General features: G+C 38.6%; 6 protein-coding genes across 8 annotated transcripts; 4 read left to right on the forward strand and 2 right to left on the reverse strand.

The window, feature by feature from the left end:
• Nucleotides 1-155: 155 nt before the first annotated feature.
• On the forward strand, nucleotides 156-2,749 carry LOC137956514 (uncharacterized). Its single transcript, XM_068804040.1, has 2 exons — nucleotides 156-548; nucleotides 2,439-2,749. Exons 1-2 carry the CDS (start codon nucleotides 309-311, stop codon nucleotides 2,610-2,612), a joined length of 414 nt encoding a protein of 137 aa, XP_068660141.1. The 5' UTR covers nucleotides 156-308; the 3' UTR covers nucleotides 2,613-2,749.
• A 354-nt stretch (nucleotides 2,750-3,103) lies between these two features.
• Nucleotides 3,104-3,733, reverse strand: LOC137957282 (germin-like protein 9-3). The gene has a single exon (XM_068805039.1). The coding sequence runs from the start codon at nucleotides 3,731-3,733 to the stop codon at nucleotides 3,104-3,106; it is 630 nt and encodes a 209-aa protein (XP_068661140.1).
• A 459-nt stretch (nucleotides 3,734-4,192) lies between these two features.
• Nucleotides 4,193-4,865, forward strand: LOC137957243 (germin-like protein 9-3). Its single transcript, XM_068804989.1, has one exon. It carries the CDS (start codon nucleotides 4,193-4,195, stop codon nucleotides 4,817-4,819), a length of 627 nt encoding a protein of 208 aa, XP_068661090.1. The 3' UTR covers nucleotides 4,820-4,865.
• Nucleotides 4,866-6,411: 1,546 nt separating this feature from the next.
• On the forward strand, nucleotides 6,412-7,038 carry LOC137957236 (germin-like protein 9-3). Its single transcript, XM_068804982.1, has one exon. The coding sequence runs from the start codon at nucleotides 6,412-6,414 to the stop codon at nucleotides 7,036-7,038; it is 627 nt and encodes a 208-aa protein (XP_068661083.1).
• Nucleotides 7,039-11,953: 4,915 nt separating this feature from the next.
• On the reverse strand, nucleotides 11,954-22,142 carry LOC137955312 (probable aspartyl aminopeptidase). Of its 3 annotated transcripts, none has more exons than XM_068802205.1 (10): nucleotides 21,879-22,142; nucleotides 21,678-21,744; nucleotides 20,913-21,048; nucleotides 19,903-20,175; nucleotides 19,531-19,678; nucleotides 18,227-18,466; nucleotides 17,504-17,636; nucleotides 16,530-16,711; nucleotides 15,449-15,561; nucleotides 11,954-12,269 (listed from the first exon to the last, which is right to left on the reverse strand). In XM_068802205.1, the coding sequence occupies exons 1-10, from the start codon at nucleotides 22,053-22,055 to the stop codon at nucleotides 12,161-12,163; spliced, it is 1,578 nt and encodes a 525-aa protein (XP_068658306.1). In that variant the 5' UTR covers nucleotides 22,056-22,142; the 3' UTR covers nucleotides 11,954-12,160. The 3 variants fall into 3 exon arrangements, with proteins under 3 accessions (XP_068658306.1, XP_068658304.1, XP_068658303.1); XM_068802203.1 differs by having other exon boundaries at nucleotides 21,678-21,753; XM_068802202.1 differs by having other exon boundaries at nucleotides 21,678-21,762; nucleotides 21,879-22,141.
• On the forward strand, nucleotides 22,101-24,045 carry LOC137955313 (uncharacterized). Its single transcript, XM_068802206.1, has 2 exons — nucleotides 22,101-22,635; nucleotides 23,006-24,045. Exon 2 carries the CDS (start codon nucleotides 23,044-23,046, stop codon nucleotides 23,791-23,793), a length of 750 nt encoding a protein of 249 aa, XP_068658307.1. The 5' UTR covers nucleotides 22,101-22,635; nucleotides 23,006-23,043; the 3' UTR covers nucleotides 23,794-24,045.
• Nucleotides 24,046-25,734: the final 1,689 nt, after the last annotated feature.

The raw sequence follows: 25,734 nt of genomic DNA on the forward strand, positions 1-25,734 counted from the left end.
CGTAATGAGATAATCAAATCAAATCTTATTTCGTTAATTAAAGTGTGTCATCCTCTATGGTCTATGGTACGTTCTCAACAGTGGCAACACTGTAAATATGTTTGTTCAGCTTGATCCTTTCGTCGGCCTCTGCCGATCCCGCGGCATCTTCGAAGGCGTTATTTTTATTTCCTTTGTCGCCCCTGTAAGCGGGACCCTCACTTGCGACATAGACGAAGACTGAAGAATCGAGGAAAGTCCTGTGTTTTTTCTTCTCCTGCGGATTCCGATTTCGGGATTGTTCGTTTTCCGACTAGGCAAGCTGAAGTATGCAGGCGCTACGAACTGGAATTCGGATCGTTCGGTCCTCTTCTCCTTCGAATAATGCTGCTTCTACGGTTTTCGCTGTTGATTATGGTTCGAGAGTCTCAGTGCTAGGGTTTCTTCGTGCTTCCCGGGGCTTTGCGCAGGCAGCTGCTTGTTCACCTTCTACGTTCTTGGATAAAGAAGAGGTTGCGAATCGAGTTGTTGACCTTCTTAAATCTATCCCTTTCATCGATCCTGCCAAGGTATTTTTCAAATTCTATCGATTACTACTTCCTTTCCATTTCTATTATTTCTTACCACATTTTCCGACTAATTTTATACGGAATTTGAGAAGAAAAATCTCCATTTACTTTGAAGCTGTTTCTTTTGTTTTTCCTCTATTATACTCAAATCCGAACTTCTGCATCTTATTCGGAGCCGTATGGGTAGCTAAAGTGGCGTCTTTATGTATGTATACCTCATTTTGGTTTCTTCTGTTGTGCCATTCGAGCGCCAGGGATTAACGTGTACTATATTGTGCTACGACAATTGACCTATTAGAAGGATTGGCACCATCGCCTTCAGTAGTATGATGAGAGATGAAGAGTTATAATGAGCACAGCCAAATCTAAATTTGGCAAAAAAAAAAAAAAAAAAAAAAGGTATCTCTAGTCCTATTGTGTATAGAAATACTCCGTGAGAAAAGAAGTTAAAAATTCTTGTCTCTTGTTAGACTGGAACTAAACTTTCAGCAGTTTGTATTCTCTTCATGAAAGAACAAAAAGATTGTCTTTGATTTTCAGCTTTGGTAAAAAAATGAAAAATAAAAGAGTAAATTGAAGGAGAAGAAACCGATTCAGTGGGCTGTTATTAGTTCGGTCCCCATATATTCCCGTTCTGCTGTATGTGCGGTAAATTATTGATGTTACATGCCTCATTCTTGCAAGTATGGTCTTCTATTTCCTTGTTTCTGTCAAAAACGTTTTTACTGCAGCATTGCTGCCTGCTTTCTTTGCTGTTTTGGCAGATAACTGATACTTAGTCATCTGTAGTGGGCTCCACTCATAGTCATAAGAAAGATTTTGTATCTCGTCCGTAGCAAGTTTGTCATTGTTTTTATCTTCTTCAACAATCCTCTCATTCTCTTTCTGAAGTTCTAATCTTTCTCCAAAAATATGGTGGTTGATTTTTTTTTTTTTATTATCTCAATAGTTAGCTTATCCTCTTTTACTTTCCATTACTTTTAGTTTATTGAGAGCCCCTTTATTTCTCAGTTTCAAACCATGCAGGAGTTGGAAGAGTCTAAAAATTCTTTGAAGAGACTGGATTCATCTTTTTTTTTTTTTTATAGAAATATTGCTGAGACTGGATACATCTTTGACGAGGTCAAGCTATTTTTTGGGGTTTATATTAACAGGAAGTCTGATGTGATTTAGAAACTGCAGTGGGTCAATTGGGAGAGAGAAAGACCTGTGAATGCTAAGATATTATCACATTCTCTGTTTCTTATTGTTTTGATTGAACAATTGAGAAAATATGAGGAAGAAATGCATTGATTTCTTATACAGTGGGGAGTAGGAGATAAGAGAGTCAAGAGATGATATACAGCTTTGACAGATGCCGAGTTTTCTGAAAACTGAAGATAAACATTATTTCAAAACGGAATTTAAGATATCAGAGGAGAACCCTCTTACGGGTACTTGCATGATCAATGCTCTGGTATGACACAAGAGTAAGAAATGGGGCCTTATAGCCAATGGGTTGTTTCTTCCTTAGTAATTTGAAATCATAGTTACTTGAAAGTATTCTCATTAGCATCGATAACAGTTCTGCTATAATAAGAGAGGATTTTCATGAGTGATGCTGTAAAATATTGGTATAGTGGCATTCTTGTCTAATCATTATTAATTATTAACAACCTCACATTTGATGCGGGAAAACTGTGGTCAAGCATATTGGTCTGTCTCTATTTCGTAGATTTGAGGGCTTTGAAAATACTGCTACCTTCTTAGCTGTATTTCTGTTGTTAGAAATCTGTCTTTCAACTTCTAAACCATCTTTGCAGATGGAAGGTTTGCGGATTCTCAGTTTTGATTTTTACACCAATACCTTTCAATCTTTTTATGAATATGTTTGTTTTGTTTGTTCTGCAGGTGAAGACATCAGCCAGTTTCAAGGATATGCAATTGGACACGTTGGACACTGTTGAAGTAATGATAGCTGCAGAGGAAGAATTTGCGGTTGATATTCCAAATAGTGAGGCTGATAAAATTTCATCAACAGCCGATCTTATCAACTTTATTGTGGCCCATCCACAAGCCAAATAAGTGTTAAGTCTTTCTTGTGTCCACCCAAGAACCATAGCCTTGAATTTAGTCTCTAATTTAATCTTCTCGGGCAGACATCTTTCTGTATCCAAAACGAATCCACAAGTTTTGAAGATGCTTGATACTGATTGTGATAATGTCATGTGAAAAATACACTCGATGAAAGCACGTATAGTCCTCACTATAACGAACATGAAAAGCCATCTGTGCGCGCAAGATTATCACCCTTTTATTTTTGGTAACAGTTCTTAGTTCTTACTTCAAAGCGAAACTGAAAAGCGTATGTAGAGAATGAACAGGTTTGAGCCTTGGAGCAGGTCCTGGAAATGGAAATTGTGGTAGATGTCCAAGAATTTCTTCTGATATTGCGGATAACAGAAGAGACGTCATCATCCTTTCAACAACTACATTACGACAACTCATTTATTCAGAGAATTGGAAAATCCAATGGTAAAAAATCTAGGTATGCCAAGAGAGTGAAGCTAAGACTCTTAAGCTTTGGGAGCAAAACCAGCTTTTATCTTCTGAATCGTGGCCACATCTGTTTTGAAAGACTCGGCGAGGATGCCATCATCAATACTGGTGTTAAAGAGAGACCCAGGCATTGATACGGTTCCAGCATTCGCACTCCCAAAGGCAGAAATGGCCGTGGCTGAATTTTGAGCGTCTGCATTGTACTGATAATGCACAAGCCCCTTGGGAAAAACAAACATGTCCGCAACCTGGAGTGTCTGGGTGTAGAGCTTGTTCGTGGTATCAACAAATCCCACCTCAAGTGACCCGTCGATCACCAAAAGAAGTTCAGCCGATCGAGGGTGAGTGTGTGGAGGGTTGACTGATCCGGCAGGGTACTGGAGAAGCGCATAAGAGACACTCAGGCCTTCAAGAGCAGGGAACTGAGTCATGCTCGCTTTTGAGACTGTGAAGGTCGGTGGGACATCCATCTCCAGTACGGTACGCAAGCCTGTGAAAGTGAAAAAGCTCCCATCGATGAAGGTGGAGTTCTTTGGCAGGAGAAAGTCTGAGAGGATGTCTGCGTCCCCTGCATGGACCCAAGGGTAAGCAGTAAAGACTGCCATGACTAGTAAGAAGCAGCCATTTGTGAGGAAGGAAAAGGCCATGTGGGGATAATACTGAATAGAGAGTTTGAAATGGATATGTGTGTTGATTTTGTGATGGAAAACAGTTGCTTGCTGTGTATTTATATGGCTGGGAAGGCCAAGCCTCCTCGGTAATTGGTCAATAGCGACCCTGATCGCCGGCTGCCTCTGATATTCTCAAGGATGGATTCTGTTCTTTTCCTAAAAGCAAGTAGTGCGCGTTCCAGTTGTATTCAACCGTTTGATCCAGGATATTTCTTTGTTACTATGCTGCAGTATCCATTCATAATGCCCTGTGCATACCCATGAAACAGTTGGACAAGAAGCATAGTAATCTCCAGAGATATAGAAAGAGATTTGCCGGCTTCAGCCAGCGTTATAAATACCACCTAGTTCTCGTCTTACGACCCATCACAAACAACCAAATCATCTCTTCCTGATCATTTGTAACCCCTTACAGACAGCTCCTCCAGTCCAGGTATGGCCTCTAGCGTTCTTGAAAACGCCTTTCTCTTCCTGGTAGCCACATTGGCCATCTCTCTCGTTGCCGACGCCAGTGATCCTGACATTCTCTCAGACTTCCTCATCCCACCAAACGTCACCGCTGTAGATGGAAACTTCTTCACCTTCACGGGCTTCCGGGTCCTGAACGACGCAGAGCCACCCAAAGCTTTCGCAGTCACTAAAGCAAGCAAGGCAGAATTCCCCGCGCTTGATGGCCAAAGTGTCTCTTATGCTGCACTTGCTTTTCCTGCAGGGTCCGTCAACCCACCTCACACCCATCCCCGATCCGCCGAGCTCTTGTTTCTCGTGTACGGCTCCCTCGACGTCGGCTTCGTTGACACCACCGGGAAGCTCTACGCTCAGTCCCTCCAAGCCGGGGACATGTTCGTGTTCCCCAAGGGACTCGTGCACTACCAGCTCAACAGTGATGCCCAAAGCCCGGCGTTGGCTCTCTCGGCCTTCGGCAGCGCCAGTGCAGGGATTGTCTCCGTTCCCAGCACGCTCTTTGTGAGTGGCATTGATGACGACGTCCTCGCCAAGTCGTTCAAGACAGACGTGGCTACAATTCAGAAGCTCAAAGCAGGATTAGTTCCCAAGGCTTAGAAGCTGACTTCAAGCTGGTTTTAAGTTCTTCCACAAACGAGCGATTTTTTTTCAGATCAAGTTATCTAAATAAAGTGTTTAAAAGTGAATAAATTCCCCATTTTTGAGGATTCATGTTATCGTGTCATTTTTTGTTCATTTTTTAGACTTACTGTAGGTATTTCTCTATATCTTTTGATCCATTTCAAAGTTTGAATAGTGATTTTGGATGAGTATTGGACTCAACTTCCAACAAAGCGACATGAATTTGATGAAGAGTACAGATGAATCCATGACTCATCTCTGGTGTTCATCGCCCACTATACCCAATAATCAACTAGTAAGAACATTGAAATGGCAGCCACCTCACCAACTATCTTTTTTTTTTTTTTTTTAAAACTCATTCCCTCTCTGTTTTCGTCATGGTAACTGAGCAGGTGATCGGATCGACAGAAAGCTTTTGAAAATACACTTCTCCATATTCTTTGAGTTGATAACCCCATGCGATTTTACACTTTTCTGGCAAAATATACTGCTCAAAATGTTGTTTGATAATGGGTTTATCACTTCTTATATGTTTTTGAATCTACTTAGGTGAGGTGATTCGGATTTATGAATCTGAAGCTTCTTATGAACAGCACAGAGCCATTTCGTTGTCGAAGACCAATAGCTTGTTTGTTGTTTATTGCTCTCTCAAGTCTCAACTTCATCAACATCCTTATGATTAAATTTATGTTCTAAAACGTTAAAAGCCACTTGTTGCTAACCTAATAATTTACAAGCTCTTAAACCTGAATTAGGTCGACAGCATGCAAGATAATGGAACTTAAAATGGTTCAATTTTGTAATACTTATTTGTGAATATTTTAATTTACAATAATTCTCTTTATATACACACATATATGAAAATTTCCTGGTTTTGCTAAGAGAATGTATTTATCTAATTTCATATAGGTCTTTATTTTGTCACTAAGTCAAATTGTTAGAAAACCAGAATCTTAAATCCATAATCTAGAATTTACATCATTCCAAACGATCACCTTTTGTTACAGAATTTGAATTTTGCGTGATCTTTGTCAAACTAAATCTCCTTAATTTCTCGATGAAACCTTAGTATATCTGGATGGGAGAAAAACAAATTGTGTGTGATTTAATATGTTAGGGACCATAACCATTATGTGTATCATCCGGAGAGAGATGAAAATAATCATATGATGTCATCCCAAGTCGATCAAGAGACAAACCCAATTGACAAGAGGATTGTTAGCTTTAGGAATTAGGATATCCCTTTATATGCCTATGCAGACCAAGGAAAGGGTCGGCACCCAACTTGAAAACAAATTGAAAGTTTCAGCTTAATCAATCAATGAGCAAGAAAAAGAACAGAACCGGCTATTTCCTCAACTCTAACGAAACAGAGAATCAACAAAACCAGTGCCATTTCTCGAAGAGAACAACATTCACATAATAATCTCAGAGCGCCGGCGTCAACCATCTCATTCCCTCCATCATCGACTCTTCTTATAAATACCAAACCATTCTCTTCTTGCAATCAATCTCTTACCACAAAAAAAAAAAAAAAACACAATTCCCACAAACAGTTGCTCCCAGGTATGGCTACTAGCATTCTGAAGCATACCATCTTCTTCCTGGTAGCCACTCTGGCCACATCTCTTGTAGCCCGAGCGAGTGATCCAGACCTCACCTCAGATTTCCTCCTTCCAGCAAACGTCACCGTTGTAGATGAAAACTTCTTCACCTTCACGGGCTTCCGGGTCCTGAACGACGCAGAGCCACCCAAAGCTTTCGCAGTCACCAAAGCAAGCAAGGCAGAATTCCCTGCACTGAATGGTCAAAGTGTCTCTTATGCAGCACTCGCTTTTCCTGCAGGGTCCGTCAACCCACCTCACACCCATCCCCGATCCGCCGAGCTCTTGTTTCTCGTGTACGGCTCCCTCGACGTCGGCTTCGTCGACACCACCGGGAAGCTCTACGCTCAGTCCCTTCAAGCCGGGGACATGTTCGTGTTCCCCAAAGGACTCGTGCACTACCAGCTCAACGGTGATGCCAAGAACCCGGCGTTGGCTCTCTCGGCCTTCGGCAGCGCCAGTGCAGGGACTGTCTCCGTTCCCAGCACCCTCTTTGGGAGTGGCATCGATGACAACGTCCTCGCCAAGTCGTTCAAGACTGATGTTGCTACAATTCAGAAGCTCGAAGCAGGATTAGCTTCCAAAGCCTAGATAGGGTCCAACTTTGCCTTTTGTTCTGTTTGGTCATCGTTTCCGATTGAATTCATGGAATCAAGTTTTGAAACTAAATAGTTTGTTCGTACATGTTTCTGACGACACATTTCACCGTGATAATTATGTATTTTTCTCAATTCAGTCTAGCACTTCTTCTTCAGACGAATGACCTATGTTTTTTCTGATGCGGTTAATAATACAAATCACCATCAATAAGTTGAAAAGACCGCCATTCCTGCTGGCTGATCTGATCTTTTACCAGTACTCGATGGGTTAGAAACTCTATGGTTGATCTGATCATATTCCCTCTGAAATGCTCCTCTCTCCTCCCGCACCAAGCGGTCAAGAAGATTCAGAGCTAAACCATCTATTTTCATCTGGCGGAGCAAAATCATGTGATGGGACTGAAAAAGTCTCTCAGTAACCTGCAATGCCATCTTCTTTCTTACATAGTCATGGGAAAGGTCAACGGCATTGAGTTGGGCGCAGCCTCCATTTTTAAGGGTATGCTTCGCTATCATTATGGGGGAAGGATACAAGTCTTTTCGAGTTTTCATGGATCTAAAATTGAATCCAGACCCATAATAAGGATCGAGCAACACGAATTCTTTCTTAAAACAACGACAACGAGTTGGCAAAACCCCTTTTTGAAGGTTTTAATTACTACGGTTTCTTCCCTTGATTATGGAACAGAACAAACCTAAGAATTAGCTTAGACATTATTACAGAGAGAGAGAGAGCGAGAGAGGGAGATTTGAAAAGTTAATGAGGAGATATACTGGCTGTTGGATGCTGCAGCCGAGAAACTTGTTGGCAAGAAAGGCCGGAAGCACTCGATGGGCTGTCATTTAGTAGCCACCCAACGCTGACATTAATGGTGCAGCTTACGCCCCTCTCCGACCACCGCGACCCTGCAGAGAGCAAATCAGAGTAATATTATCTAGGGTTGGCCATGACTTGCCATCATTAGCTGAGACTTGCATGATCAGATCCCGGCCGAAAGAGGAGGTGCTACTACTATTCGTCTCGTACATTGAAGCAGTTGCCTTCATTAAATGGGAAAATTGAAAGAAGTGCAATGAGTGGGTAGACAGTAACAACATACATTTTTCCTTACTCAAACACTCCAAATAAGGCCTTAAAAACTCTTCCTACCACATAGATCACAAGCAATCAAAGAGAAATTTAAAATATGTCACACATGCGGATGCGGTCGGCCGATTCTTGGACCATTAACTTTCAAAAGTAGTGTGATTAATCAAAAAGAAATAATCTCCTTAATCGTATTACGTTTGCTAATTGCCTTACATAATGATACTTTCATTAAAATGTTACTTTAACCTATGATCTCACCCTGGTCTTATTAGCCGTTGGATTGTTAGCATTTTTTTCATTTTAATTTATAATCAGAAAAAAAAAAGTATAAAGCTAACCGTCAGATATCTAGGCCCAAAAATCCCTGCCGTCGATCTGAGTTTCAACTGCGTACCCAGTAAATTATTTACCACTCTGGCAAATCATGATGAGAGAACCTTCCTAAGTGGCCCAATTTCCAGAAATCTTTTTTAATTTTTTTTTTTTAAACTTTTTTACCAGGTACGGCGCACTACGGAAACAAAAGGGGCGCCGGATAATCAAGGACAAACCCGTCTTTTCAGAGACGCCCACGGCCCATCGAATGAAGAGAAAATATATTTAAAAACTCTGGGCCGCCGTCCGCCTCTTAACTCCGTTACGGAAACCATAACCCGTCATCATACCCTTTCTTAACGAGCCTCGAGAGGCAGGGACATTTCCGGTATCCATCGACTCATTAGGGGTAAAACCGTCCAATAAATATAATACGATTTACACCTTCAATGTATTAAAAAGACCCTCCTACCCTAAAATGTAAGGGCAATTTCGTTAATTTAAGCAAGAGTAATGTACAAATATCTGACCCATATAATAGGTGGTTTTTGTACCTGAACCGGGTTTAAAACCGACTTGCCCATAACAGAAGAAACGACCCGCAATTAGAAAACCAAAACACCCACCCACGAGTTTCGAGTTGCAAGGGTAAATATTCGAAATAGAGGGGGCAAATTTGTCAAAGAAAAAAGAGGGTTCACGTTATGCTGCCCTTATTCCATTAGGGTTGCCAGAAAACGAGCTTCATGAGGCGTGGCCGGAGGGAATTTACGTTTCGGACCCCGCGGGGCTTAACCTGCTCACTGTCGGCACACGTTATTCCCAATCATGAACGGCAGTCCTCAAATGCCTAAGTTAGCAATAATCATTAAAAGCGCATTCGAAAATCTCTCCCAGAACGAATTCCACGAGGCATAATGACTAAAATGACAATAGTGGCCTCGTTCACACATAACTCTCGGGGGTAATACGGTCAATCGACGCTCCGCTCACGTTAATACTCCTCCCATCTCCAACGAAGCTCGAGTTGGCAAAAATAATCATCAAATAACCTTATACCGCCTAGAAAAAAACAAATCCTGGCATAATTACTCTTGCTACTGTGATATACCCACTTTACCCCTTACCGAAATAGCCTAATTTGGCAACCTAATTTTAAAAAAAGCATTAAAAAATGGGGAAAAATATATTAATTTTTTTAAAAAAATTAGGAGAATAATAATAATAAATTAAGAATAAATGGGAAAATTAAACATGGTAATGCTATTTTTTTAAAGAAAATAGAGGCTGAATATAAGAAAAAAAAAAGAAAAAAAAAAGTAAGAAGAATAAATGGGGGAGATTAATAATGGTAATAAGATAAAACAAAAGAGCATGAATGGGTGGTAAGGTGGCAGTGATGATGGGCCGGTCTGCGTCGTCGTCGTCGTCTGAAGAGGGCCTAATCCCCACCCATCATTGCGAATCTCGGGCCCTCCATCATTTTACAGAGGGATGAAAAGACATAAGTGCCCCGGAAAGCATCATCACCATGTGACGCCATCCCCATCCATTTCATCATGGTAAACATTAAATCCATGACCTTACCGGCCGTCTTTTTCCTGCTTGCACATGCATGGTTGTGGCGGTCCCTCCCTCCGTCGCCTCTATATTTACCTTCTCCTCTTTCACCCTCTCCTCCCTCCCTCCCTACCCTCTTACTCTCTCTTTTCTCTCTCTTTCTGTTATCTGTCTCTCGACTCCAGGGAGCTTTGTCCAACTTCCATATCTAAGGCCCCAACCGACTAAAAGGTGATGTTCTCTAAAGAATCGACACTGACTCACCCTTTTTTTCCTCTTCCTTCTTCTATCTTCTCTCTTTGGCTGGTGGGGAATCTTTCGTGCTTGCAGAGAAGCTTCTTGCTTCTCTCTCCTCTGTGCTGTTTCTTTTGTTCGTCTCTGTTTTTTTTTACGTCTATTGTTTTGACTCCGTGCGGCTGTTCTTGATTTTGTTTTTGCGTTGATGGTTCTTAAGTTGGTGTTTGAAGCTTGAGCGTTTTAAGTTTCGGTTTGTTTCTTACTACTGAAGGGAAGGAATTGAACGATTTGGATTTTCTGTTTTACTTATGTGTAGTAACAAATCTCATTGCTCTGTTTTGTGGTGTTTTGAGTTAGGCTTTCCCTTCGTTAATGCTGGAAAGAGTTTGTTTTAATCGTCTAGCCTTGCTGCTGAAGAGATGGTAAAGAACGGGTTTCTTACATATCTTGAAAATTATATTTTACAGTTTCACTGTGCTTCGAGTTTGAACAGGCGTTTCTTTCGTTGTTTTGAATCAACTTCTCGATCAAAACCGAAATATCTTCTTTTCAATTAAGAAAAGTCGCAGCAATTCAGTGGCGGTAGAAAGGTGGAAGTAGAGTATCGCCGGGGATGAGTGCATGCAATTTTCTGCTCGACGCCCATCATTTCTTCACGTTTTATTTCAACAACAGAACAAAAGGGTAGTTCAAAAGCCGACAGCTTTTGAAGAAATTTGGGCATTGTTTCAGCTTTGATTCTTTAACCGTAGCTGCTTTTACCTTTAAAAAGGAGACGTAATGGCAATCGCTCGACGAGCTCTCCTTCAACCAACTCATTTACTTCTGCTGTTGTTTCCACTGGGTTCGCGTCTCATTGTTTTGCTTTCATTGCGCTGTTTTTCGTTTATCTTCTCAGTTGTCGTTCTTCATTTTTTCTATTATTAATTAGACTGGTTTAAATATTTGATAAAGAGATCTTCTCAGACCTCTTTAAGACCACGAACCCAATATGAATGGGAATTTTGATGGGTGAGAAGTTCAATTTGGAGAGCACAATATCGGTTATCTAGTCTTCTATCATTTGAACAGTGAGCCTTAGTGGCGGGTCCAGATGCCTATGAAGGTGGCATGGATTCAGATTTTGCCCTAGTTTGAAGTGGGTCCTGGCCTTTTTTATATGATAGGAGTTTGTCTCAACTCTGCGGGTTGTAGAGTTCTTTTCTTTATTGTTATTGTTTTATGTAACCGTATTTATATTATATTCCCTGCCAAAACGAGAAGGTCCTTGGATTTCTTTTCCACAAATGTCATATCCAAAATGGTTATTAAATTATGTTCTTATTTATTTATTTTTTGCGTCTGAGAGGACCCTTTCTGATGCTGTTCTCACATGTTCAGGGTACGTCCAAGGTTTACCTCGTCATGGAAAAGCTGAACTCAAAGCTGTACTTGCAGAACTACTGTATCATACAGGAGAACGAGAGGCTGAGGAGGAAAGCTCAAGTCCTCAACCAAGAGAATCAGGCCCTGCTCTCTGAGCTCCAGCAGAAACTCACCAAGTCAACCGGTGGCCAGAGCCCCAATTCCAAAAACGGCCGTATTCCTGACCTCAACATTGGTAGCGGGTCCAACCCAAATCCCCAAAGCTCGCACAAGTCCTAAGGAATCTACCAAATATCTGATAGTTCTTGTAGTGTCCCCATTGAGGCGTATATGATAGGGAGAAATGCAATCTTTTTTTTTTTTTTTGGTGGGTTATCTCCTTTTCTGATCCTTTGGTAGAACTGCAGGAATCTGATGTAGGGAATTCAGTTAAGCTATAAAATAGAGCATCCTTCTTTTGTAGGTCACTTGTTTTGATCCTTTAGGTTAGCCATCCTCAGCCTAAAAATCAAAACAGTATAAAATTTACAGGCAAGTCGAAAAAGTTTTAATAATCTACACTCAGCTTCTTGTCAACGCTCGAAAATGAAGAATAAAATGCCTTAAAATGCTGGTATGCTGTATCAATATCTTCCTTCCCACACATCTCCCGGACACTGCAGAAAAATGTTCAAAGGTTCATAACAAAATGAGGAATAAAGAGTGTAATAAGAACAACAACCGATTATTCTCGCAGGTTGAAGTAACAATTGTAAATGAAAACTAAATAATTTGAACTCTTTTTTCTTGGGCAGTTAAAATGTTAATTCCCGAAGTGAAATTGCAGAGGGATTGACTCTGCAAAACTGGCCTCATCATGCAGAAGGGAATGGATATACAACCAAGTCATTGTCATTTTTTACTATTATATTTTAAGTACAAGTAGGAAAAAAATTAGCCGTATCAGAGTGATATGACATGGGTGACGGTTCTCGAAGGTTTTTTTATCTTTGACTTCGAGGTTTCTTAAGGGCAGTTCAACAACGAGAAGTGATGGGCAGTTTGAACTAGGAAATAACATAAGAAAGAACTCTCATACTCTGTTCTTATGACTGATCTTGGGCAGCGTACAACATTGGTCATATAAGACAACAGTCATTACTAAAAAATAAAACCTTTAACAATTGATTAAATAACTATTTTTACCTGCCAAAATGCCTTTTCCAACATACACGAAAAGGTGAGACTTCTCATCCAAGTGGTTTGTCAACGATTATTCTTTCCATAAAAAAGATGAGGAAACATTTTTCAAAGATGCAAGATGATGTAATTACATGAACTCGGGATACGTGCCACAAGTTAAAACTCCAAAAAAATTATACACGAGTAGATTCATGCATGCCATTTTAGACAAGGAAATATGATCCCTAGGGCTGTGAGTGCACTCACCCACAAGAAAATTCAATTCGCTCTCACTCTCCCGTAATCGTAAGTGGGCGCCCGTGTGGGAAAGTGAGTAAAGGTCAAATATGAGGGTTCACCCAGTTGATTCAAACTCTGTCTCTTCATCCCTCTCTCTGGAACACTCTTTGTTTCACAACCCTCTTTTCAAGCTCTTTGTCTCTTCTATCTTCACACTCTCTGCATCCCTCTCTCTGAAACACTCTTTGTTTCACAACCCTCTTTTCAAACTCTTTGTCTCTTCTATCTTCACACTCTCTGCATCCCTCTATTTGGAACACTCTTTGTTTCACAACCCTCTTCTCTCTCGTCTCTCTCGACATTACGCTCTTTGCAGTCTTGTCTTGCTGTCATGCTCTTGATGCCTTCTTCTCAGCCATCTCGCCGAACCCTATCCTCTCATCGACCCACAACTAAACTTCCTCTTGCCCTCCAAAAACCTCATCATCTCTTTGAAAAACCTTTGTTCAAAAACCTCACCACTTCTTGTTATCCCCTTCGTTTTTTTGTCAAAAGCTTTGTTGGTACATCTATAAGAGAAAAAGGAGGACCCTTTTGCTTCTAATGAATTGTCGGTTGTGGGTAAAGATTCAGCTGCCTTTGATTTTAGAGATCAAAAGATTTTGTCTTGGATATATTTTACGGGAATTCCGAGAGCCGGCCGAGCTTTTTGCACTCGATGCTCTTTGGATCAAACCTTCAAGTGGATTGTAAGCTGTGGATATGGAAAAAGAAAAAGAGACGGAACATTCCAAGTGGACGGCATCAGCCTCAAAGAGAAGCCTATGAGACACTTATAGATCGATGGTCAACTGTAGTGAATCAACTACAGAGTGAAGAAGCTTGGAGATTTGTCGGGTTTTTTTGTTTTTTGGATGAGACTGTTGGTTGTGAATTTGTGGTTGTTGGAAATATGACACAACTCTAAAAATGGCAGAAATAACTTTTGCTTCAACAATAGCCGACAAGTTTTGACAACCTTCAACTCAAAATTAGTGGAAGAAGGAACAACCTGATTTTGTTACTCTTTTGTAATTTTTCGAAATCTACACGAAGTTAGTATAATCATTTTTTAACACGATCGTTTTGTCATAATTTTAAATTTGGTTGTTCACTCATCTAGATTCTAAGAGAAAGTAAAGAGGTATTTTCTAAAAAAATATTTAAGAGTGATAATTAAGATATTGTAAATGTAAGAATTTGATAAAGTATTTAAACATTATAAAAGTAAACATTTTTGTTCATGTATTTTAATTTTATAATTAATTAAATTAATAAGTTTACTTTAATTTGTAATTATTATATTAATAAAAATACCATATTTAATTATTTATTATATTCATGATTTTTAATATTATATTAAATTACTAATTTAAGAGTGATAATTTAGATATTATAACAGTAATAATTTGATTAAGTATTTAGATATTATAAAAGTAACCATGTTTGTTTAGGTATATTATTTTTTATATTTAATTAAATTAATTTTTATTTTTTTATTTTGAAATATTTAACTTATTTTGTTAATTAAAAAGATAAATAAAATCATCTTAATAAGTTAAATCCATCAGAGTATTTTATTAATAAACTCATTCTCCACTTTCCACTACATTTTTCATTGTACACACTAATACAAGAAAGTACTTTACAATGCACCTTTCTATTGACCATACTAACATGAAAAATTAATTCACTTTCACTAATTTATTTATTTTCACTATCACTCCCCCCCAACAAAAAAAAAACTAAAGAGTTAGTTCATAACAATGGTCATGCACTAATGTCCAGATAATCTTAATCTCTTTAATCACAAATATGGAAAGATCAGAGTGTCGGTTAGCCAATTGGCCCTAGGCGGAGACACACTTCTTGCAATAAGTCGGGTAGTCCAGAGCAAACTGATTATTGACTGGTTGAAGAGTTCAACTTAACACCTCAAGGTTGGCAAATGTCTTTGAGTACACTAGGGAACTCTCTGAGCCTTTCCATATCCAATGGGTCTACCTCAAGTATAAAGAAAGACGAACTTTTACAGTTGCCATTCCGCTAATGTAAGCAGTCCAAAGTCATAATTGTTTCAATGTCTCAATGGGTTCTTAAGGCTGTAAATTTTGCCACTGTTTAGAGTTAATCAGGTGTGTGACCATTATTCTTTCATTGTAACCATACAGAAGTACAGGCATCCAAAGTAGGTCTATAATTTCTTTTTTTCTATCAATACCAATATGACAAGCATTAAAAGAAATAAGCAAATTACTCGTGATAAAGTAATAGACAGGGAAAATTTTAAAATTTCGCCTACTTATGAGTAATGAGTATCACAATTTAGTAATTGAAGAATTCAAGCAAATATTGCTCAAAATAAGAATCTGTATGAGCTTCAGAGAAGAACTACCTGTGCATTGACAGCTGAGGAATACCACAGTCTACAGTTCGTATGCCAACACCAGAAGCCAATATGGGACCAATTGTTGACCCACAACCCATATCATTCCTCACCACGAATTCCTATAAACAGATGAGTATCAGCAAGTGAGTTTAAGCTCCATTGCAGTATCAGTTCGGCTTAAGCTACCATCTCTAATACCCCATATTAACCAGCATGAGTTTATCTTATTATTTATCTTCATGGTCTACTGTTAACGAATGCACTCTGGCTTACATACTTTAAAGACGACATGATATTTATTAATGGTTCTAGATATAGCACCAACAGGAATCAGGAATATTAAGGAAGACGCTAGAGTTGGATGGATTCAACATAAACCTTCCTAATAACAAATATATGACCTTATTATAGTATACAAATTCGAAAGATTAAGAGCACAGAGAGATTGATGGCCATTTCATATCCCAAATGAACTCCTCTAGCCTAGGCACTAGAAGTTACAAGGGAAGAATTCAGGAGGATGTGACTCATTAAACACATGCTTTACGGTAAAAGTGGAAACCTTTTCCAGAACAATTACCATGGGCACATTCTAGAACAGGCAAAAGTAAATTCTGCACGTTGGCGAGAGAGTAAGCCATAAGACATGAAATTTAAGCACAAAGAAACAAAACTTCCACAAAATGAGTGCAGTGGATAGAAAAATGTTGAGATAAATGGGTGACAAAGCTACGGAAAAAAGACAAGATAAAAAATGAATACAATATATAGCATAAAGATTGGCAACAAAGAAAAGGAGAAAATAAGATGGTGACTCCGTGAGATTATCCTGTTCAATAAAACTATAAAACTTAGCAGTGCATTGGTGTACCAGTAAAAAGAGACAAGAGGCCAAAAATAATTATTTATATGGATGCAAGTTGTGAATAAAATTGGTTCACAGCTTTGATGATAAGACAACAACGCAAGTAGGGTACAAACAGATAATGGTTCCATTTGATACAAAAGCATTATGATAAACTTTTAAAAACATGCAACCATAGTAGAGGACAATATTAGGAATATACCCACTATAATAAACCATTACCTGAGTTGGAATGTCATGGATTCTTGCCACTTCTTTAAAAAGAAAAGCAGTTACACCACTTGTTGCATAGCGCTGGTTTGCGTTGTGCTTGATGACCATACCTTTTTGCAGTTCTGGCCGGTGGTGCTCTTCATGTTTATCAGAATAATTAGGGTGCACACCATGAGCCATATCTGCAGATACTGGGGAAACAAGAAACATTTTTTATTCAGTGGCTAGAAACATGCAATATGAAAAAGTCACCATGCTAAAATAAGCAACAAGACAAAGATTCCACATGCATTAAAAATTTAAGAAAAACTAAACTGGTCAATAGAGTCAAGGAGACTATCCTTGATGCTATATGTCCATCTAATTTTAAATTTCTTATAGTCTCGATTTTTTTTATAATGGCATGAAAAGAAGATTCCAGTGATTTCTTATAGTCTATTTACGTACATTTAATTTTCAATTTCTTATATTATTTTTTTATAACAAAAAAAATGAAGAATCCATTGATTTCTCATAGTCTATTTAAAAAAAATAAAACAAAATAAAACAAGTAGACCACCTGATAACCCATGCAATTAGGATATGTTTAATAATTTTTTATTTCCTTTTGTGAAGTATGTTGGGTATTTTTTAGCAAATAGAAGAGATATAAGAAGGGCAAAAGTACAGCTTTTGACCTTTTTCTTGGACAGGTAAATATTTTATCCCTGAGAAGCAAAAGATACAATACTCCAAACCTCACAAACATGAGTTGCCATAGGGGTGACTTTCAGGGAATCTCCTACAGGATGGTTCATTTTCTTCAAACATTGATTGAAGCAGATCCTTCAGCATTTTAGTGATCATTATTTCAAAGTAACAAGAAAATTTGTTAATGAGAAATTCAAGTACAAGAAAAAGAATAAAATTTTTCACCAAAAAGGTATCTAATAGATGGTTTCACATAGAATGTCTTCGAAAACTATGATTTATACCATTCTTACCAAGAAAAGATTGGCGTATTGCCCTCTCGAAACCATCCTCACCCACATATTCTTGTGCTAGGCAATTAATAATACGTCTCACAGCCTGAAACATTGTAGGTGCCCCAGCACCCTGCATTGAACCAGAGCCTACCTGCATAATTCATTCAAAATGCAGCAGTTATTACTATAAATAAGATGAGCAGCTTACACAGGTAAAATGATAGATATTTAACAAAAGTGTAGATACCTAAGTACTTTTTATTAAAATCAGTTGCAGCAAACCAGGCTTAGACATCAAGTTCTTAAGATCATTAACTTGTTTCCTAATCAAACTATAAAAAGAATAACTGGTAGAATCTCCATAACATGAAAAAAGGATAAAAACGGTCATAACTGTGTTCTGGTCAAACTTCACAGGGGCATAGTTCCCGTGGGACCTGTTGTTGTGATCAACCTAACGAGTCTTGCTAACTTAACAAGCATTTGCAAACTCCAGAGCAGAAATTTTTATAGTCACATAAATGACTCATGAAATCTGTAACATTAGATAGATTTAAGAAGATTCATCCTTTATGTTGAAATAAAAATGTCTAGTTGAGGACATAAGATGACCTCAAGACCTTGTTTCATTAGGGCCCTTATCTATATTCTATATAAGGATAAATTTTATTAAAATCATTAAAAAAGTGGAAATAGCAATGGCCAAAAAGATATGCCATAAGCTTCCCAGATGAAGTTTACCTCTTCATTATCAAATAAAGCAACCATTCTGATCGCATGTTCATCTGATAGATCAACAGGTTGTTTACATGAATCCACTAGAGCTCTTAGTGCACAAAAACTTGAAGCAAGATTGTCTAGTCTCCCAGAAAATATGAATTCATCATTTCCACCTCCCAAGCAACTAGGCTGAGTGTCACAGATGTTCAGTTCAAGACTCACTATTTCATCGGAAGAGCAGCCAAGCTGATCTGATAAAACCTGAGAAGCATCAAATAATCAGAATTTCCTGGAAATAAACTTCAAAGAAAAAAGTTCTGAGCACAATTTAGCAGACATTATAGTCCATATATTAATGTGAATGATATAGGTTGCCGCTCAGCAGCCAATCACATACTTAGAGTTACTGTTCACAACACTGCCTCATCAATAAAAGACCCTTGTTCATAAAGCACCCTGTACTAATTTTAACATGAAACAGTCAGCTTATCTATTGGTTTATGAAAAAAGGTAAGATTAAGGACAGGAAGAGAGTAATTGAGAGAGAAGAGGAGAGAGAAGAAAGAGATCTCAATTCTGAGTCTCGTTGGAAGTCAAGCTCACCCCTCTTCTATTTATTAGGTGAGATTTAGCAAAGTACAAAAATACCCTTGTATCTCCCAATTTACATAACCAAATTACATGAAGTTAAGCCTAGTGACATAATCAAACATATAGTATAAGACAATGTAGATTTCAGAAACATCTGCTGATATAAAAAGACCAAAATACCCCTCAGTAGCTTTTCTAACAGTTTAAAAAGTTGAACAAGCTGTCACGCCTTTCTTTCTACAAGTTTTATTTTAAAAAAACATAAATGTGGTTGGACCCTGATAGAACATTTACACCATGATCCAATGAAATATTTAGATCACGGATGAGCATTTAAGAAATATAAAAAATAGATAGACAGGTAGAAGTATCTTGTTTTAGGAAAGATGCACCTAGTCATTGGTTTCATATTTACATAGATGTATAAAAATGCATACGATGCAATGACTCCAAACCATGCAACCTACTAAGAACTTGTGACAAGGTTTCCATTTGATCAAACTTATTCAAAATGTAAAAATTTTAAGCATAGCCCCACATAAGAACAAGTCTGCATGTAGGTGCAGTGACACCTGATTCCTTCTCAATCTGAATTGGCATGGTCCAGGTCAGCAGGAAGTGGGTCCATGTCCTTTAGGAGTTGACTTATTTCAGTCCGTATGCTAGCTACCTCAATAGTACTCATTTTCATATATGTCCTTCAGATCAGATTTTGCAGGGATCCAAAACACCACCTGCAAGAGCAATGGATGGTGAGCAGTTTTTGATGAAAAAGATCGACTACTCTCATCAGATTTTGTACAAGCCGCCTCATGCTTTTTCCCAAGAAGTGGAACCAGGTGAGTCTCCAGATTTGGTTTGAACCCATCTGTGTTTACTGCACTGAACAAAAAAAAAAGTTGTCAGAAATTGCAATTAGAACGTGCATACATTTCAAAAAAAGCCAATCTAATATGAATATACCACAGAGCTACAAAAATTACCATAAATTAAATGTAAAAAAATAGAATAATAGAAGTAACTATTTCAAGAAAACAAAAACTCAATTAATTAAAGATTATTAAATGAATATCAACTAAAAGGAGACGGTGGGAAGAGCAGCAAACCGGTCTAGATGAATTGCCAGGGTCGGTACACGTAACAGAGGTCTTTCCACTTTAACAAGCTTGTGCAGAAAAGAACCATCATTAGTTCTAACTATAGCTCTTCCTGCTACACTTAAATCGCGATCAAACCATGTGTGCCATAACCCAGCTCCATAGGTCTGTACATTCATCATAAGATATCCAGACTTTGATGAGGCAGATCTGGGTTTCAGTTTTGGACATGGGCTATCAGTATGTGCAGCAATCACATGAAACCCACAACCCAAAGTGTATCTGCAAACAAGATTAACTCCCATCACACCTGCTATTGCAGTGCAATTCGCCAAAATAAATAAACATATTTATTACATTACAACAATTGTAGTGATAAATGATGGCATATACTTATTCATGTGCTATAATCAGATCTATTATTTGCGATGAGCACATTTATGGTTCGAGTCCTAGCTTTCCCTAGCTACTACATGGGAGGACATGGTAAAAGAAAAAGTTAACGGAATTCATTTCATTGCAGCTGCATCACCATTTGTACACTGGCTCATATGGACAGATTTACTTGAGAGACTATGAAATTTTGAAACCCCGAGCTCCTTTTCCTCAACAATAGGCGGCATTGGTATTCTTGGGTCCAATAGGGAGAATCCTTTCATGGAAACAAAATGAACAGCAAGAGAATATGACTATACATCATCTGGTCTGACCTTCCGCAAAGCCTCTGTAAACATTTGCAGATAAGGTTCTTGATGAATATTAAGAACTCCTATGATGAATTCCTTGACTTCTTAATAACCCAATGCATGAAAATTAGAAGAATAGGAAGGCATTCATTCTTCAATGTGACTTGAACAAGAAAGTGAAACAACGGTACAGGTAAGCTGGGTCTACCGAATCTGCATTCTTAGCTGGGGAACAGTAAAGTTGGTGTCCAGGACACCCCAAAAAAAAAAACAAATTATTTTACGTTTTTTGCCCAAACATGCTAATATCTTACTAAAAAATGTTTCACGCACTTTTCTCCAACAGCAAAAGCTATCAGACTGGACATATTTCTTGTAAAGAAGTAGCGCCCACCAGGCTTAAGATCCCACTCTTCATCCTCGTTCAGCAAATGAAATCCTGCTGCTAGGAGTTGTTTTTTAGCTTCAGCTGCAATCAAGAACAGACAATAATTAGAGCAGTCACGAAGTGTGTACAATAGCTATAATTCTTTTTTTTTTTTTTTTAAATAGTGAGTGCAATATGGCACTTGCAAAGTCTGTTTCTAGTCATTTGGCCTCTGTTTTAATGACTGTTTTTTAAAATTCCAAATGTAGAGTTCACCTAAATAACCACTGTTCATAACAGTTAGAATTTTAAGCGACTCAGAATGACCAAATTTTAAACGTGTTGTGCTCTAACTGAAGTCACTGACAAAGAAACCAACAATAATTCGTTAATCTCTTCCCTTTCCCTAATTTGAACTCTTCTTATTTTCCGAATACAAATATTAGTTAATTGTTTAAAGAACTAAAAAACGGCAGCAACAAGAAGAAAGGGAAAACTCTTCGTGCAGTACCGTAGTTGACTCGTATCAAATTCAGAGCTTGCGGCAGAGCTCTACAAGCTAGGTCTAGCACCAAATGTAATTGTCCTCGGCAGACAGACAAACGACAATAAAAGAGCAAGAACATGAAATGGAACAGAAACAAAGCAGGACAAAATTTTTAACAAACAATAACAAACACCACTTAAACAGATTTATCAAAACAGATAACAAGCAACGCAACGCGTATTACCTGTGGCATGAAATTGCGTCCAAGACTCGTTCAAATAGTCCAACAAATCTCCGACTATCGATTGACTCTGTGCAGCCTTTGAAGTCTGGTTCAGTTGTCAAATTGGCAAGAAAAAACAAGTTGAAAGAAAAGAAAAAAATACTGCAAGTCGATGATTGTTTTGACATGAAATTCGAAGGAGTTTATAGAGATAGCCCAAACCTGGGCAGGTTCATCCGATTTGGAGCAACGTACGGAGAGAGTCGAAACACTACGCAGACGTTCGGCATAGGGCGTCGAAAATAACAAGGGAGCTGATAACGGGCGTGCGAGAGTCGGAGAAGGTTTAAGCAATTGCAAATGATGCATCGCCATTGCCATTGCTAGAGTGGCGGACATGGGGCCTTATCAGTTTTATTTTACAAAGATTTTCCCTCTCAGAGGAAACGAGAAGGCTCCATGGTTCTTATTTGTTAAAAGCGCCAAAATTGGTACCAGAAAGGCGGAAAGTGGTTTCTGATATCTCTTCGGAATCGCGAAGAGCCTTGTAAGTGACCTTTCAGTTCGTAGAAAATAGATCTCAGCCGTCAAGTCATCTTTAAGACCCATCCATCTCCACAAACTTTCCTCACCCTCACCCAATCAATACCTAATATGACACTGCTTCGAAATTACTCTTTTTATACTTTACGAGGGGTTTTATCATTTATGCAAGTATGCTTTTTTTCTCGGTTAAGCTACTGAAACCGACGGGAGATTTCGGTTATATATCAATTTCAGGGTGTTCACAGAACTTCTTTCGTAGAACCTTCTCACTTTCTTCTTAGGACCCTCTCTCCGTGTTATTATTTCTTCGGACACTTAATCCCTAATTTCCTACCCAATGTGATCTCGGCTCATGTCTGATGTTACATCAAGCGCTGATCGGAAATTCAGATGGGTTGTTTGTCTGTGAATTTTAGCCGAGCGACAGATCTTTGTGAGTTCTTTCCCTCTCTACTTGAATCTGGTTTTCTATTTCTGTTTCTACAATTTGTCTTTTCTAGATATGCGCTGGGAGGGATTCGATGCTGATTCGGTTTGATAGCATTTGAGGGATTCGTCTGAAGACTCCATCTCCGGCGACCTTTTAATCTTTGACCTCGAATACCCTAGTTCCGTTTCTTTATGCGTAATTCATTTAGTCTGGCGTAGGAATTGTACTCATTGGTTAATATCTATTTAGTCTTTGGACCCTTTTTCAGATCTCTAAACCCTAAATTTCATTTCTCTGCCCACTAATCGTCTGGGTGTAGGTTTTTCTTTTCCTTTCCCAGTTTTGATTCCTCTCGATACTGGTGATTTTGTAGTCTTCTTGTCGTCCAACTCTTGAAATTGGTTTCCATCAATGTCGAAGGAGTTCAATGTTCCGCCAGTCGTATTCCCCTCGGGTGGAACCCCGGCTGGTGCCCCCCAGCAACGCCGACTCCCGACGCCTCCTTTCCAGCCTCCACGGCCAGCGAACACTAACCTCCCTTTCTTGTCGTTTGACATTGGTTCTGCCCCAGCATCCACTTCCTTCTCAACGCCTGTTTTTGGCGGTAATGGCATTGGGGTTGGAGTTGGTATGGGTTTTGATGAAGAGCCTCCTCTACTTGAAGAACTTGGCATTAATACTCGCCAAATCTGGCGCAAGACAGTCTCGATCTTGAACCCTTTCAGAGTGAATGCTAGTCTACACGAAGATGCTGATTTGTCCGGTCCTTTCCTCTTCCTCATGGCTTTTGGCCTTTTTCAGTTACTGGCTGGGAAACTTCATTTTGGTATTATATTGGGCTGGGTCACGGTGGCTGCTCTCTTCCTGTACGTGGTTTTTAACATGTTGGCTGGGCGTAATGGAAATTTGGATTTGTATCGCTGTTTGAGCCTCATTGGCTACTGTATGCTACCGATGGTGATCTTCTCAGCAGTCTCCTTATTTGTTCCACAAGGTAGTGTTGTTACAATTGGTCTGGGATTTGCCTTTGCCCTGTGGTCTACCAGGGTTTGCACAAGGTTGTTGGTTGAGCTTGCATCCTGTGGAGACGAGCACCGTGGGTTGATGGCTTATGCATGTTGGCTGATCTACATGCTGTTTTCCCTGCTGGTGATATTTTGATAGGAATTGGATGAGAAATTGGCAATGAAGTCTCTTTAGATGTTTAGTGTCTCACAGATTTATCACTTTTATAGGTGGTTACTTTTTCCGTTATGTAATTTCATGTTATTACCATACCTGCGATGGTAGTGTAATTTGTCCATTGCTGGATATACCATATGGGTTGAAATTTTGTAGTGAATGTTTCTCTTGCCAACTCAAAGGAGTCCACATTGGTTATATATACATTGCAGTATTCCACATTTTCTTTTTGCATTTATTTGATCAATCTTGTGATGTTTGATATATTGTATTGTCTCTCCTACCTTTTTTGCATGAGCAGTTGTTGTTGTTCTACAAGCTGTAAATGTTTTCATGTAACTTAAGACTGTAAAATGTTGAAGATAGTCAAGGGGAGTAGGTCCTAATGATACTTAAATTGGATTTACTAAATTTAAGCTTGAGTGACTAGATTCTTTGCATGAGCTTATATAGACTAAGGAGCTGTATAGAGATTTCAGGGGTAAAAAATGTCTATAGACAAGTGAAACAATGTATTTGTAGCTATTGTTGGGCAAACTATTTATTTGTATGCAAAACACTTGTTTTGACAATAAACAACTAAGCAGTCATCCAGACTAGGCGTATGTGACCTCCCAATTCTTTGTAAATCTTTCTATGTTGGACAAGTGACTGTCCTTGTTTATCCAAAATATATGATGAGTGATCTGTAATTGGGAGAAAGAGTGAATGCAACTACCATCTTCTTTAATATTCTTTTTTTATTAAATTCTTTAATAATCTTTTTTTTTTATAAAATTCTTTAATATTATTTTGTGTAGTTGAATATTGTGTTCATGTATGGTATATGTTATGTTTTTTTACTTTCACTGGGGTGTTTAGGGTGGTGGTGGTGTTTATGGCTGCGATCAGTATAGGAGCTTTTTCGGTGGATTCTCTGATTAATTGTTTGTATTCTCCTTTAGTTACTTATTTATATTCTATTTATTATCATCATTATCACCATAATCATTAAACCCTTGGCCCAACTATTTTCAGTTTGCTTCTTTTTCTTCTTTTTTTAATTTTTTTTTAAAAATACTCTGCACACATGCACCCAATACGCTATTTCTCTGCTATATAAGACCTCATATTGACAAACTTCCCCATTAACTAACAAACAGGCTACTTTCAATTGGCTGGATGAACCTGCCTAATTCATTTTGTTCTCATTTGCTATCACTAGGTTTGTTCTTCTTCAAGTCTGCAAAATACTAAGGTTCCACTAGGACTTTTTGCTTCTTAAATTTTTATGTCACAAATCCCAGTGGCAGTATGAAAAAGTTCAGAGCATATGTGATTGGGGAGAGTAAAGTATAAGAATGCTCTGAGATGTAGCTCATGGAAGGAAGCTTTGGATGTATATTCTTATAGGATCAGGAGTCTGAGAACCTGATAACTATTTTTAGATGTAGTAGTTAGATTACTCATGCATAGTCAGGCTTGTTGAGGCTTCTAGGAATTAGTTCTCTTAATTTTCCATTTTGTGCCTTTGGATTTTTATCTCAATGCATAAGGCATAATCTCGCCTCTTTTCCAGCTGCCTAGATGCAATATGATGGAAGCATTGTGCTGCAAAACACATTTTCATGCTGAAAATCTCTAGTATTTGCATGTTTGTGCACTTGCGATAGCTGCCTCCTTCCTGCCCTTTGTATTCTCAAGAGTTTGTGATTCATTGAGCAACCTTTGTTTGAGTTATTCTCAACACTGGCTGTTTTCTATGAGTTCAGGTGGCTACTGCCATTCGTCTTAACAAGTTTTACCGGAAATGGCAAAAGTACCCATTTCAGAACCAGATCCGTTATGTGTGATTATGAGGCGGGTAGTCAGAAACTTGAAGATTTTTTCCTTGGCGAATGTTTGGGTTTCAAAAAGAATGAGGGGAAAGTGCTTTTTTCC

Source organism: Aristolochia californica, unplaced genomic scaffold (assembly GCF_029961685.1).
Source record: "Aristolochia californica isolate CCGP_79_NKW_82.1479 unplaced genomic scaffold, dmAriCali1.0.hap1 SCAF_2, whole genome shotgun sequence".
Taxonomy (NCBI): domain Eukaryota; kingdom Viridiplantae; phylum Streptophyta; class Magnoliopsida; order Piperales; family Aristolochiaceae; genus Aristolochia; species Aristolochia californica.

What these genes read in the sequence shown, in the direction of transcription:
- LOC137956514 (XM_068804040.1), top strand. Translation starts at nt 309, where the DNA reads ATGCAGGCGCTACGAACTGGAATTCGGATCGTTCGGTCCTCTTCTCCT. An exon ending in CTTTCATCGATCCTGCCAAG is followed by an intron (nt 549 to 2,438) that starts GTATTTTTCAAA and finishes TTTGTTCTGCAG; the next exon opens with GTGAAGACATCAGCCAGTTT.
- LOC137957236 (XM_068804982.1), top strand. Translation starts at nt 6,412, where the DNA reads ATGGCTACTAGCATTCTGAAGCATACCATCTTCTTCCTGGTAGCCACT.
- LOC137957282 (XM_068805039.1), bottom strand. Translation starts at nt 3,733, where the DNA reads ATGGCCTTTTCCTTCCTCACAAATGGCTGCTTCTTACTAGTCATGGCA.
- LOC137957243 (XM_068804989.1), top strand. Translation starts at nt 4,193, where the DNA reads ATGGCCTCTAGCGTTCTTGAAAACGCCTTTCTCTTCCTGGTAGCCACA.
- LOC137955312 (XM_068802202.1), bottom strand. Translation starts at nt 22,055, where the DNA reads ATGTCCGCCACTCTAGCAATGGCAATGGCGATGCATCATTTGCAATTG. An exon ending in GCTTTTGCTGTTGGAGAAAA is followed by an intron (nt 20,176 to 20,912) that starts GTGCGTGAAACA and finishes TCTTGTTTGCAG; the next exon opens with ATACACTTTGGGTTGTGGGT. An exon ending in TCCATGACATTCCAACTCAG is followed by an intron (nt 15,562 to 16,529) that starts GTAATGGTTTAT and finishes ATCTGTTTATAG; the next exon opens with GAATTCGTGGTGAGGAATGA.
- LOC137955313 (XM_068802206.1), top strand. Translation starts at nt 23,044, where the DNA reads ATGTCGAAGGAGTTCAATGTTCCGCCAGTCGTATTCCCCTCGGGTGGA.